A 15,112-nucleotide genomic window follows, 5' to 3' on the forward strand; every position below is an offset into this window, starting at 1 on the left:
AGGAACCAGTGAGTGGAGTTAATAAGGTCATTTCTTCTAACATGTTCAGAAACACAAACTCCTACTTTGTGTCCCCCTTCCCAAACACCCACGGATAGCGGTATAAAAAGCTTATCTTTCCCAAGCTGCACCTATTCTAGCTGGTCTGCCCCACAACCTGACTTCCAACGGCTCCTCCCCTCTGCTGCCTTCCAACCTTGCCAGTGAACATGATCTTGCCAGTGAACACACACACTGAAAAACAATGTTTGAATGTTATTTGTTCCACGTGCCTCTCCTGCTACAATTAAGTTGTAAGCTCCTTCAGGGGAGAAACTAGTCTTCCCTATTTCTTTTGTATTCTCCACAGTGCTGAATGCGAAATGTAGAATACATGTTCAAAAAGTCCCAGCAGGGAAAAGAAGGCAGTGGAAAAGAGCAGGGGTTTACTTTTAGTTATCCATGAAATATGACTGTAGAGGCAACCCTCTAGCTGGCCCAAGGCAGGGAGAAGTGGTCCCACACACTGTAATTAGGGGTCATTCAAGGAGTTTAGGTTTAGAGTGGTCACATTCAGAAAAGGGCTGTCACCTACCCGAGCCTCAAAAAGCCTTAGGACTAAGCAAGAAAACTGGATTTGAAATCTCTGCTTCCCTTCCCTGCGCGCTCAACGGCACGGCCGCTGGAAGGGGTGCCGTACCTGGGTAGTTCTGCATCATCACAGCAGGCATGCCCCGGTAGCTGGGGTGGCTGGGGTCATAGGACTGGCTGTAGGAGTAGCCGTGCATGTAGGGGATGTAGGACTGGTGCTGGGTGAGTGGGGAGGACACAGGCACATGGACACTTGGTCGGGGCTCCTTGCTCCCAAGGCGGGGTTCCTCAGACGTGGGCAGCTTGCAGTCACTACTTGTGCTTTCTTTCCCATCCTCCTTGGGGACAGAGTCCTTACTCCGACTCCTTTCCTCCTTCAATTTGCGGTCCCGCTCCTCTTTCCACCGCTCATCTTCTGACTTGAGGTCTGAGTACTTGGCAGGGTAAACGTATGTCCACATCCGGGGCTCTGCTTCCTACAACAGTCACAGAATGTGCACTGAGTGCATTGTACAAAAGAGGGGGGAGGGGAGGGGTAGGAGAGAGAGAAGTGGAGGGGGAAAGATTTAAGCCCAGGGTCCCAGCAGAAACACCAAACAGATAATACCAGACACCTGGGGCAGACTATGATCGTGGCCTGTACTGATCGTTTGTAATGAACTCTGGTCCCTTCTACTTAAAAAGGCTGTCCCCTCTCTGACCAAAAGGAAGTAAGATGTGGGGAAAGAAAAGGAAAAGCCATCAGTGGGTCTCCTCTAGGACAGAACCAACTTCTGGGGAAATGGCTCTTTGCAGAGAAGAGGCTGCCTCGCCAAGGCTGCACTTCTCCGGGGTGAGCTTGGGGGCGGGGGCGGGGGGGCGGGGGGGGGGGAAGGTCTCACTGTGGCACCGGGAGGGAAGGGAAGACTCCCTAAGTCTCTTGAGCAGAACAAGACGTGACAAGTCTTGGTTCTACCTCTTCCTATAAAATCTTTCTGAAAGTAGCTCAGTCTGAGAAGTGCACTTCTGGTCCAATCTAAACACGCACAGATCGCCATGAACTTGTTCCCCAGGAACCAAAGAGCGGACCAAGAATCGGGACACCTGGGTTCCAATTCCGGCTCCGCTAGGCAAGTCCCGTAACCCTAGGCAGGCCAAGCTAATGTGCCCGGACCTCTCTTGTCACATGGGAAAACACTTTACGAATGTAAACATGCTTTTTAAAAACCATTAAAATCATTTACAAAGGTAAAAAAATCCCTAAAACTATAGATTTCTTCCACTAATCTATATTCTGTCCGTCTCGTACATCAGGACAGCCTTGATTGTGAGGAGGAGAGAGACAATTAAATAGTGTTTCTGTTTCTTTCCAGAACAGTTACCTGTCGGTACCAGAGTATCGGATCCACCTCTGCCTGGCGGCCACACTCAGCCCCTGTCTTAGCCTCAGGGGCCTCCTTGCCTAGGTGGCTGGCCTCACTCAGCTTCATTTTAAGTGTTTCTGGGGCCTGGTTGGGGAGTTTGGAAGAGTCATCTAACTTGGGAATAATGACCGATTTGGCAGGGTCAGCCCCTGGCTCCTTGGCCTTGCTGGGTCCTGACTTCACCAGGTCTGTCAGGCTGGGGGCCTTGGTGAGAGTTGGCGGAATCGACGGCTTTTGCTTCCACTCTTCCTTGAGTGCTGCCTCCCGCTCCTTCAGACCCAGCTCTGCCTTCTTGTCCAGTCCCCGCTGCTGCTGCTCCAAGCTCTGCCGCTTCTGCTGCTCCTCGTACTGCTGCCGGTAGGCCGTGTTGGTGCTCAGGAGGTGGGTATGGTAGCCCTGGTCACTGTAGCCGTAGGGGGGCACGTAGGCATACTGGTTGTAGTAGAGGGACTGCATGTACATGCTGGGCCGCTGCTGGATGACCGAGGGCTGCTGACTGGAGCTGCTCATCTCTGGCTTCTTGTCCTCGCAGGCATCGCTCTTGACTTTCCCCTCTGTGCTCTCAGGCTCCTCGTCCTTTTTTGCCTTCAGGGCCTGGCTTTCCACTCCTGCCTGGCTGCCGGGGTTCAGCGCCCCTGGGCTGGACTGTGCGTAATTTGGAGAGTAGTAGCTCTCAAAGCCTTGGTAATATGGGGAGTCTTTGCTCTGTGGCTGAGCGGGGAAAAGAGTTTTCTTAGCCCCTTCTTTAACCAACTGTTCAGGGTCCTTTGATTTGACACCATCCACTTTGCCCTCCCCATCCTCCCCGGCGTCCGAGATGTCGGAGTAGGCAGGGCTGTTGGTCTTGACTGAGCCCGCTTCCGCTCCATTCTGAGTCACTACGTGTAAGGGAGTCAGGGGCTGGGTCGGGGTGGCACTGTCCAGGCGGCTGCCGCCTCCAATGGAAGGGCTGGGGGCGTTGTCTGTGAAGCTGTAGATCTTATCAGCTTCGGCCTTGATGCTAGCCAGTCGGCTCTGGTGGGGGTCCGACGAGCCATTTAGGAGCCCCTCCGTTCTCACCCCATCTCCTGATGGTTCCCTGAACGGGCTTTTGCCTTCTTCTGCTCGACACACCTTCCCAGGAGTCAGAGGACTTTCAAGTTCCTTTGAAGACTCCTTCTTTTTTTTGTCTTTCTTTTTCTTGTCCTTGGCTGGAGTCAAGGCAGGGTTGATTGCGAAAGGTTCTCCCATCACAGTGGGCTTGGGCTGAATGGGTTTGAGCTGGGGGCTGTTGGGCATGGCCTGGACCACCGTGGTGGTCAGGCCCGAGGAGGAGCCTGGGCTGGCGGCTGTGAAGGTGGCGGTCTGGAAGGTGTAGATCTGCTGCGGGGGGATGGCCGGGGCGATGGGCCGGGCTGACTTTAAGCTCTTGGAAGGCATCTTTTCAGGTTTCAAACTGGAGGGTTTTTTACACTTTTCTTTTTCTATACACTTCCTTTCCAAAGAATCAAAGGCATCGTTGCTTGTTTCGTCCATTACCGAGGGTCCGTCGTCAGAGCCGTCATTGGACAAGGCTCCAAGGTCTGTGTCCCCTTCTCCACTCAGCTTTTTCTTACAGAGGCCTTTTGTGCTGAACTTGCTGGAAGGAGAAGGGCTGTGGGGCTCTACGAGTCGAACTTTGGGGGTAGCTGAGCGGGCAGGGGACAAGGAACCTTTCTGGGAGACAGACGCGCCATTGCAGCTCCCGAGGTCTGCGTGGAGTGGGGGCTCCTCTCCGTACTCACTGTCTCCATCTGCTTCCGGCTTGCTGTCGTCGTCTGTGTGGGCGTGAGCCTGATGGTACTTAAGTCCATTGATGTGCTTGTACTTTTTGTTACAGTTTGGGTGGGGACAGTCGATCAGGACTGGGGAGGGACAATTTCTGTCTAGAACAGTGGTTTCCACCTTGGTCCCAGGGAGGGGGCCAGTGGCTGAGCCCATGGAATTTGTACGGACACGCTTGCTCCCTTTGGAGTCCTCTGAGCTAGAATTCAGCTCCATGTCTGAAAGAGGTTTGCTTTTCCGCTTATTCACTGAGGAAGGGCTGGCCTTGACATCCTCGGAGGTGCTACTGGCAGGTGGGCGATGCTCTGAGGAGTTCTGGCTGCCCCGGCGGCCTTTGCTATTGGCTCCTGCTCGGGTTTTGCTGCTGCTGCTGGTCCCTTTGCTGTCAGAGGCTGCGGCCGTCTCGTTGACGGGTGTGTTACTGTTGGGGCGCATGCGTTTGCCTCTGCCCCGACCATTCCGCATTTCCAAGTCACTGGTGGGGGAGTCACAGAACCTTGGCAAAGGACAAACACAACAGGATATTACTGAAAAGAGAAAATATCTTTAAACCAGTTTAGCTGCAGTCTCCAGAAGAACTGTCCAGATGGTGTCTATCATTTTTGATGAATATGATTTGTTACAGGAACTTTGGAAAGAGTGGGAACTTCGAGTGGGGAGCTCGTGGAGTGCAGCTGGCACACTGGCTGTATGTTACTGCCCCACATCTGGGCTCCCCGAACCCCAGCAGACTGCAGACTAATATTAGGAATGAGCTCTGAGGTGCCATTCACTCAGGTGTCAATCTTAAGATCAAACTGCAATTTGCAAACATCCTTGTGAAACCCTAGTAGAGTTTAAAAAAACTGAAATAGCCCTGGCTGGTGTGGCTCAGTGGATTGAGCACCGGCCTGCAAACCAAAGGGTCACCTGTTTGGTTCCCAGGTGGGGCACATGCCTGGGTCGCGGGCCAGGTCCCCAGTAGGGAGTGCGCAAAAGGCAACCACACACTGATGTTTCTCTCCCTCTCTTTCTCCTTTCCTTGCCCTCTCTCTAAAATAAATAAATAAAATATTTAAAAAAAACCCTAAAATATTTTTGAGTTTAAACCTCTGAGAGACAGCTACCATCAAAATGGATCACTAATGAATGTTTGTTCGCCGGGAGTCAGGCTCTATTGCCTTGGTTTCAAGGAGACTACAGGGAGCAGTCAGAGTTCAATAAATCCAGACAAAGGTTTAAACAGAAAAAAAGGTTTAAACAGGACCTCCTCCCCCCATTTCTACCCAGCTTATCAATGCCCAATTCATTTACTTCTCTTACATTCCAGACGGATACCAGGCCTCCCCCGTCTCTGCACCGTAACATTCTTTAAAAGCTGGGAGTCTTCCCCCCCCCATGGCAAACGCTTTTATTTTATAGAAATATATCTATGATATCTAAGGTGGAAATTACCATTATGAGATGCTGTTAATTTTTAAAATTCTTCCTTTTTTAAATAAGTAATTTTTATTTTTCAGTGACAGTTGCTGTACAGTATTGTACCGGTTTCAGGTGTACGGCCCAAAGCTGGGTGTGTGTCTTTCACTCGCAAGGGAGCCTGCCAGGCAACCAAGAGTCTGCTGGTTTGGGCGGCTTCTAAATACTGTCCAGCCCCAGCAGGATGAAGATACAAGGGATCACTGGTCCGGGTGGCTGAGTCAACCGAAAACTGAAAAGCCGCGGCGTGCTCACCTGGGTGGTGCCCAGTCATGCCGTGTGCAGTCGAGAAGGGTACCTACATACGTCTTGTTCCTCCACGTTACGTTCACCACCAGCATCCCTGGAAGACAGAAGACTCAGATATAGACAAGAGGAGCCCTTCTGGCCACTGAGATTTTCCATTTGAGTAGCATTTTGGCTCCTGAAGGAGAGCTGAGGGCTGCTAGGGGTCGCAGGGGGACAGACGGGGTTGGGCGGAAGAGCTCTGTGGGGACAGCCTGCAGCACTACGAGGGCCCTTAGCACGGGTGACACTTGCAAAGATTTCATGGTCCAGTTAAGGTTGTATTTTTGTAACTTAAAGAAGTGAAACAACAAATCGATGTTTTTCTCTCCCTTCCCCCTTCTTCTCTAAAATAAAAGACAAAACAAAACCCAAAAACACACATCCTTAAAAAATTGTGTGTTATCTCAAATGTACTAAAAAATACAAAGAATAACCTAATAAAAACTCATGTACCCACCACTGAATGACTTACAAGGTTTTGTGCCATTTATGAGTCATGTTTTTGGTGTCAAGTCTAAGAACTTTTTGCCCACTGAAGATTTTCTTTTATGTTCTTTTCCCTAAAGTTTTACAGTTTTCTGTTTTAGGCCTTGATTCATTTTGAGTCATTTTTTGTATGAGTTTTTCCCCCCCATGATGTCCCTTTGTTCCAATCCCACTTGTTGAAAAGGCTACCTTTCATTCCAAGAATTGCTTCTGCACCTTTGCCAAAACCAGTTGGGTGTATCTGTGTGTCCGTTTCTGAGTTCTCTGCTCTGTTCCATTGGTTGGTTTCAGTGTCTATGCCTCTGCGAACATCACAGTCTCATTGGTCACTGCGGCTCTGTAAACATCTGAGTCTTCCCACTTTATTCTTTCTCAAAACTGTATTAGCTATTTTAGTTCCTTTGGCCATTACATAGACATTTTAGAATAGTTTTATCTATATCCACAAAATATCTTGCTGGAATTCTGACAGAAATCGAATTAACTTGTGTATCAATTTGGGAAAAAGTGACATCTCCACTATGTGCTCCCTATTTATTTAGATCTTCTTGGATTTCTTTTACCAGCATTACATACCTTCAGCACACAAATCTTGTAGATGTTTTGTAATTTACTCCTAAGCAGCCCCGACCAGGTAGAGCTTAGTAGGTTAGAGCATCATCCCAATATGCCAATGTTGTGGGTTTGATCCCTGGTCAGGGCACGTACAAGAATCAACCAATGAATGCACAGATAACTGGAACAACAAATTGATGTTTTTCTCTCCCTCTGCCTCTCTCTCTCTCCCTTCCTCCCTCTGTCTCTAAAATTAGTAAGTAAAAATAAAAAAAATTTACTCCTGCCTTTGGCTGGGTGGCTCAGCTGGTTGGAGCATTTTCCTGTACACTGAAAGGTTGCAGATTTGATTCTTAGTCAGGGAACATACTTAGGCTGTGGGCTCGATCCCTGGTCAGGAAGCATACAGGAGGCCACCAATTGATGTTTTTCTTTCACGTTGATCTCTCTCTCTCTCTCTCGCTCTTTCTCTCCTCTCCCTCTCTCTAAAATCAGTACATATATACTTGGGTGAGGATTCAAAAAATAAATTTACTCCTAAGTGTTTAATTGTTTTGAGCTATTGTAAATGGTATATTTTTAAAATTCAGTGCCCATGTGTTCATAGCTAGCATATAACAGACATATAATTGGTTTCGTTTATCTTATATTCTATGACTTAGCTAAAGTGACTTATTATTTCTAGGAGTTTTTTTTAATATGGTCATTGGGATTTTCTCTGTAGGCAATCAGAGTGCTGGGCAAATAACTACAGCTGTATTTCTTCCTTTTGATCTGCATGCCTCTTATTTTGTGTTGTTGCAACAGCTAGACCTTCCAGCACTATGATGAATAGGAGCAGTGAGAGCTGGCATCCTCTCCTTGTTCCTGCTCTTGGGGGGGCGGGGGGAAGCATTCAGTTTTTCACCCTGAAGTACAATGTTCAGCTCCGTGTCTGGGACATATGAGGCAAAAAGAAAACCCAAAAAACTCACCACCATGATGGGAAGGAGGGATAAAGAGAGGGAGAAGTATTTCCTGCACACCCCCCAGCCGAGGATCTGGTATGCAACCCAGGAGTGGGATCAATCCACTGAGCCAAAGCAGCCAGGGCTGGCCTGCCTTCTTTTATGTCTAATTCATCTTTCCCAAAGTGGAAGTCCTAGTTAAATTTTATTGGTTGTCTTTTTTTTTTTAAAGAGAGAGGGGAAGGGAGGGGAAGGGAGGGAGAAAAACATCAATGAGGTGAGAAACACTACATGCTCTGTGACCGGGTACCAAACCCACAACCTAGGCATATGCTCTGACTGGGAATCCAACCTGTGACCTTTGGCTTTGTGAACAACGCTCAACCCACTGAACCACAATGGTCAGGGCTTGGTAATTTTTGTTAGCTTTAGATTTCTATTATACAAAATTTTGGTTTGCAGGCTTTTTGAGTGAGATGTTTTTGTTACTGATTTTCTCCTGCTGTGTCTGCTACTTTGCAAATTCTTCCATTTAGTCCCCTGAGGACCTAGTCTGGACAGGTCTTCTAATGGCTGTGCCACTGGAAGAAATTTAGAATATCATAGTTCTGATCATTGAACCAGCAGGCAGCCTGACGTGCTTCTCCGCAACTCCTGAGGCTTTCTTCCTCCCCTACTCAGTTAGCCGTTCTAAAGTCTCCTTCCATGAGGCTGGTTGGGGGTCGGCATTTCACTCCCTGGCCTCAAGTTCTATCTCTTTAGGGGGCATTTTCAGTATCCAGTTATCGCTCAGAAATGCATTTCTCAGGCACCAATCTCTGCTCCCAGGTCTAGAGGCTGGCAGGCCCGCTGCTTCCCTCAGTGACTTACATCTCTCCTACTTCTGATGCCCGGAGATGGTTATTTTGTTTTTGAGCCCAAATATGTTCTTTGATTTTCACTTGATATATTTCAGTTCTTGCCATGTGTTTGGACCAGAGGGGATGTATCAAACATTTGAACACAGTCATTTTGATTGGAAGTCCCAAGGCACATTCTCAGGGTATCTAGAGAGTAAGTCGGGGAACTGTGGAATTAGCCCTTTGTTTGGTCATACACTAATACAATACTCTGATCCATTGCTCCATCCCTGGGGCCTGTCTGTAGTAACTCACTTACTCACTTCTTTAATGGAGACTGCTGTCTAAACACCACTGGACTTGGAGTTAGACAACTGTAGTCCAAATCCCCGCTCTGCTATAGCATAACCTTGAACAAGACAGTTAACCTCTCTGAATCTCTGAGTTTTAATCAATACTACAGAATTAAAACAAATGAATAAGATTTTAAATTAAATAACTAGCCCATAGTAGGCTTTTAATATGTCAACATAAAGAAAGTGCTCAGACACATGATGGGTGTCAGGACCAGAGCCCTGAACTTTGGGGCATGCTTCTAAATAAGACCTTATTTAGCCTCTGTGCTTTTGGGGATCAGATTTTAGGATGCTGTGTCATAAAACCAGATCAGAGAAGGAAGCTGGGGGGAAAAAGGATTATCCTACTAGATCTAATAAAATTAGAGCAGGAAAGAACTTTGGTTTAGCCCATTAGATTCTAATTTAAGCATTTACTGAACATCTATTATGTGATAGATGTTTTGATATTCATTAGCTTATCAAATATTTAGTCTTAAATCGCTTTTTGAACAAGTCGTGCCATTAAGACAAAGCATAGTCCTCCCAACACTCCCGCCGTGTAGCGATTGTTAAAGCTACTTTGCAAATCAGGAGATGAAAGCTCAGAAAGGTTAAGTAATTTACCAAAAGTCTCATTATTTATTAGTGGTCAGACCTTAAAGGCACTACACAGCTATCTCTAGTGGATTCTGATTAGTTTTACACAATTTTCTCAAAATTCTCCTTTATCTTCATCTTAGATAAAAAAAACAAAACAACACATACAGGATTGCAGGGCGGTCTGGGGGAGAGGGGGAGATCTGGAGGGGAAGGACAGGAGTCCTGTCCCTTCTACCCTTTTCTAGGGCCCTGGCTTCTTAAGGGACATGGCAAACCTAAGGAAGTAACTAGACTAAATTCTCTCTGGCTACTAACAAGTGACTTCAAGGAGGATGTTTCCTCCCAGTGGTGGGCTGCTCTGATTACTGTATAACCAATTTGAACAGGAATAGAATCTACTTATCTCTACACAAGGTAAGACTTAGAGGCAGGCACCTCATTAATAAGGGCAGATGAGCACAGCTGTGTATAAAGAGCAGGCATACAATTGGAAGACCAATGTTAGTCTTACTCTCGAAACAGCTGGGCAGGAACACATTTATAAATCTGCCTTCTTCTGCTGGTATGATCTGCAAACCTTAGCAATAATGAGTGAGCTGAAAAGAAGCCGGGGCAGACAGAGTGCTGGAAATGGCACAGGGGAAGAGGAAAAACTGCACGGAAAACCAAAATGGAGGCTTGTTTAAATGTCAAAGCAACATTTTTCTGAAGTGTAACTCTCTTCCTACAAGGTTCTGAGTTGAGACAGCTGGGAGAATAAGAGGACAGGAAAGAAAAAGCAGAAAAATAACACTTAACAGACCTAGTTTCTCTATTAGGGGCTAGCTTTAGGGCAGTAAGTAAGCTGAAGAGAAAGAGAAATATTGATTTTCATTTTATAAAGCTTCCTACTTTGAGTAAGTGTTCACAAAATAGGGAAAGACTTGGCTCGTTTGAAGATAGAAATAATGCTAAAGCTAGTAGTAAGAAATTGTGCCTCGTGTTTCTCCAGGTGGTTAGTTTCAGAGCTCCCGAGGGTCTCTCAGACAACTCCTCATGAAACAGTAAGCGTTGAGTGCTCTCCCTCCTAAGGCTGACCAACCCTGGGGCAGAGGAAAGGGGAGAGACTGAGGTCTGAGGCAGCAGTCAAGTCTGCCGGGGTCTCAGGGAAAAGCGCCATGTTGACACAAAACCCGTTCCCAAAGCAGCACTGCTGTGCTTCAGAGGACAGTCGAAAGGACAAGTGTGCCTCAGAACTGTTGCATACTCAAGACGGATCCACGCGGGTCCCCGGGCCCTCGTTTTACCATTTGCACTGGTACACACTTTCTCTCAGGGATCCTGCACCTACCTTCCTGCTCAGCTGACCCCTCTCCTCAAAACATTCCCCTCACTTGGCTTTCAGGACAAGGACTCTCTTGACTCCCCCCTCATTTTTCTGGTCATTCCTTGGCATCTTTTTTGCCTCTTTATGTCTAATTGATGACTCTTGAACTTCCATCTCCAGCCCCAACCTTTCCCCTGAACTCCAGGATTCATACATCTAATTGCAAATTTGACATTTCCATTTAATGTCTATATAGAGATCTGACTTAACATGACCCAAACTGAGCTTCAGATATCCGTTCTCCCCACACCCCCTCCCCAGCGAACCAGCAACTGGCTCTGAGTTTCCCCCTATTTCAGGTAATGGGCTCCTCCTCCTTTCTGGGGCTCAGATTCAAAACCTTCGGAGTTTACTAGACTCCTCTCTTCTTCTCAAGCCCCACATCTGACAAGCAAATCTTGTTTGCTCGACCTTCAAAATATACCCAGATTTTGACCACATTTCACTACCTGCACTTCTCCAGCTCCAAGAGCTCCTTAAATTATGGCAACAGCCCCCTAACTTACACCTGTCCTTGTCCCTCTCTGACCTATTCATAGGGCTGGAGCCAGAGAGATACTGATAAAACCTAAATCATATCCTATGATTCCTCTGCTCAAAACCCCCCAAAACCGCCTTTCCACACCACCCAGATGAAAGGCTTACATTCTAAGGGTGACCTCAAAGGGCTCACATGATGTGGTACTGCATTACCTCCTGGACCAATGTCGCCTTCCACAACTCTGCTCCTCACTCCGCTCCAGCACGGGGCCCTACCTGCTCTTCGAACACAACAGGCATGTTGCCCTCTCATGGCTTTTGAACCTGCCATTCCATTTACCTGCAACATAGACTCAAAGCTTACGAGGCTATCCCTAATTCCCACTTATATGGTCCTGAGTTCCCTTTCCTATTCCCCCCTCCATAGTATTCATCAGTATGTAAAACAGAACTTTTATTTATTTATCTTGTTTATTGTCTGTTCAGTCCTATTAGAATGTAAGCTCCATGAAGGCAAGGATTTTTATCAGTATTTTTCACTTGCTGTATCTGTAACTACTAGAAACATGTTTGGTATATTAATAGGTGCTCAATAAACACAGTATATGTTAACTGAATGAATGTTCCTCATTTCTCTCCAAAAATTCTGTTCAAAGAAATAAAACCTCACAAGGAGTTTCATCCTTATTCATAATAAGTTGAAGGAGTCTTACTAAAGTTTGAAACGAATGACTTATTTTGTGGGCTAAGCATCTCCTTCAACCAGCTCAGATGGTAACTAGCTGTATAACTCCCAGCAATATACTTTATCCTCCTCGGTTTTACTCTTTTCATCTGTAAAATGAGATGGTTGGGCTAGATGACCTTCAAGTCTCTCCTTCCAACTCTAGAATTCCGTGGTTCTGTGAGAGGCTATGAAACTCAAGCACTTAAATGTATAAGTGACTTCTAAAAAGTATAAAACTGCATTTCCCATGAAGTTTTAACAATGATCAAAGACTTAAGGTAAAGAAAATACAAGGCATAAAGTATAAGGTGTGTCATTCCAGGCATTATTTACCTGGAAAAACAATTTTTTTTAAGAGTTTATTTATTTATCTTTAGAGGGGAAGGGAAGGAGAGAGGGAGAGAAACATCAATGTGTGGTTGCCTTTCGTGTGTCCCCTGCTGGGAAGTGTCCCGCAGGGAACCGGCCTGCAACCCAGGCATGTGCCCTGACTGGGAATCGAACCGCGATTGTGTGGTTCGCAGGTCGGTGCTCAATCCATTGAGCTACACCAGCCAGGGCTGGAAAAACAATTTTACCTGAGTGGGAATATAAGTTGGTAAAAGCACTCTGGAAAACTAATTTTATTTCTACCAAAGCTCATGTATTTCTAAACAGATCTTCTAACACTAAACATGTACCTACCCTATGGCCAAGCAGTTCTTAGAAATAAAAGCTTATTCTCACCAAGAGACATGCAAAAGAATGTTTATAGCAGCTTCACTCACAATAGCCCCAAACTGGAAACAACTCACAAAAAGTAGAATGGATAGATAAATTGTGGCATATTTATAATGCAATACTACACAGCACTGAAGAATGAATTATGCTCACATACTACAGCATGGAGGGCTCTCACAGAGTATGTTAAGTGAAAGAAGTTGGGGGAAAAAGTACATACCATGTGACCACATTTCCAGATAGAAACTCATCTATGGTGATAAAAAGTCAGAATGGTGGTTACTGTTTGCAGTGGTATTGACTGGACAACGCATGAGGGAACCTTCTAGACCACAGGTGGCAAACGGAAGGCCCGTAGGCTGACTCTGGCCCTCCACCTTGTTTTATCTGGCCCCGCACCTTGTTTTGACCCAGCGGCAGCACTGAGCTCTTGCTTAACAGTTAAGGAGTAGTTACATCTATACAGTCCTAAAATTACATTCGGCCCTTAGAAAGCAACTGTGAGGCTGATGTGGCCCCCGATGAAAATGAGTTTGATACCCCTATTCTAGGGGTGCTGGGAATGTTCTAATTCTGGACCTAGGTAGTGGACACACAGCTATATATGTGTGTAAACATTCATCAGGCCATGTACTTAATATTTGGGAATTTTATTTATGTTATATTTCAATAGAACATTAAAGTGATCTACAACAGGCAGTGCATTCCCTCTCAGTAGCGTCCTACTCTCTTGAGATTTTGAAAGCTTTCTGGAATATGGTAACCAGCTCAGTTAGTTAACTTCTGTAGGGAAAGTGGCCCTCCCCTGAGAGTAATCAATAAACAATGACCGGCTGTCAACATGAGCCAGGGGACTGTGTTGGGAACAATGTATATGATGCTTTGTTTATTGGCAACACTACTCCACATAGTTTTTGCCGTTCATTTTAGTAATTAAGCTCAAGATATTTAAATTGTGAAATCTCTAGAGTTTTCTATATTATTTCTATGCCTAGAGGGGGAAATCACCATGTTATCTACTACTGGTGGGTATATGAAATTGTCATGAAACCTTGAATACCTATATTACAGGTATTTACCCATAAATATTCTCAGTGTAAAAAATAAGGCATTTGTTGCAATAGTGATTAACAACAAAAGGTGGGAGACAAACTGAATGCCCTTCAATGAGGGGCCCATTAAATACAATTTTTGTACATTCACACAATGGAATACTATGCAGCTGTTAAAAAGACTGAAACAACTATAAATAAGCTGATATAGAACAAATACTTAGATATACAAGTGAGCAAAGAAAAAATATGATACAGAATTGTTACTATAGTATGCTACCATCTGTGTAAAAAATAAGTGAGTGAATATGTATTTATAAGTGTATAGTATGCCTCTGGAAGGATATTATAGTGGTCTTTCTCTAGGCAAGAGAAACTTGTTTTTTATTCTATGCTCATTTTACCTAGAAATTTTACACCACATGCATGTCTTACTTATTTTTTACAAAAGATAAAAATAGTTATTAATTTTGGTAGGAATATTAAAAAATGTTTTTCAATTTTTCCTGTTAGGAAAGAATGCAGCAATATTGAACTTGAAAAGGGCGTTCAAGTGGCAGGATAGACACTATCTCTGAAACCTTGTCTTATTTCCTTAAATGGGTAACTTCTCTATTCAATTCAGATTATCAGAGTGATTGTGGCAGTTTGAAAATATGTCCACAAATTCTTTGACTTTCCCCCTTTAAAAGGTGAGACCTAATTCCCCCATCTTGAATGTGGGTTGCACTTCAGCAATTTCTAATAAACAGAATGTGGTGGAAGTGATATGCATGGCTTCTCAGACTAAGCAATGAAAGGCAGTGAGGGTTGCTCCTTACTTTTGCTCTTGGATTACTCCTTTTAGGGAAGACAGCCGCCGTGCTGTGAGGACACTCAGGCAGTGCACGCTATACAGAGGCCCATGAGGCCAGAAACGGAGGCATCCTGCTGACAGCCATGAGACAGGCCAACATGGAAGCGAATCCTCCGGCCTCAGACGAAATTCTGGATGATGGCAGCCCTGGATGACATCTTGACTGTGACCTCATGAAAGACCTTGAGACAGAACCAGCTACCTAGACACTCCTAAATTCTTGACTCACAGAAAATCAATGGATAATCTGAAGCTGTGTCTTATCCTGAGTAGGCAAAGTCATTGTTTAACTTACTTATTCCTTCCTGGACCAAATATATACTGAGCTTCTATTATTTGCCAGATATTGTGCTAAGTACTGAAATTACATAAAACAGCTAAGAAGACATGAAGGTCCATTCCTGAGCTGAGAGCAAATATTTATAAAGAGCCTACTTTGTGGAATTCACTGTACTAGGTACTGGAGAGCAAAGATAAATGAGGCCAGAAGCCTGCTTTCAACATAAGGGACAGAAAAGGGGAAGGGCAGGGGTGCGGGGTCCTGTGTGACTGAATACTCCAGTAACTGAGGTTTCAAATGAAACATCAACATTTACTTTTATGTTGCTTTTAGATCTTATTTCA

At 45.4% G+C, this 15,112-nt stretch overlaps 1 protein-coding gene across 7 annotated transcripts in view; it reads right to left on the reverse strand.

The window, feature by feature from the left end:
* Positions 1–15,112, reverse strand: part of ZNF609 (zinc finger protein 609) — a 198,590-nt gene that overhangs the window by 7,008 nt on the left and 176,470 nt on the right. For 6 of the 7 annotated variants that reach the window (XR_005083977.2, XM_037155549.2, XM_053670030.1 and 3 more), the window contains 3 exons: positions 5,490–5,577; positions 1,932–4,272; positions 680–1,046 (listed from right to left, as the gene is read on the reverse strand). Coding sequence is in view for 6 of the 7 variants with exons in the window: in XM_037155549.2 (XP_037011444.2) it covers positions 680–1,046; positions 1,932–4,272; positions 5,490–5,577 (2,796 nt within the window). In the remaining variant the exon portion in view is untranslated. The remainder of the gene's footprint in view (positions 1–679; positions 1,047–1,931; positions 4,273–5,489; positions 5,578–15,112) is intronic. The other variant, XM_037155548.2, reaches the window with a different exon arrangement.

This window comes from Artibeus jamaicensis, unplaced genomic scaffold, assembly GCF_021234435.1.
Source record: "Artibeus jamaicensis isolate MK-2021 breed Jamaican fruit bat unplaced genomic scaffold, CSHL_Jam_final contig_548, whole genome shotgun sequence".
Classification (NCBI taxonomy): Eukaryota; Metazoa; Chordata; class Mammalia; order Chiroptera; family Phyllostomidae; genus Artibeus; species Artibeus jamaicensis.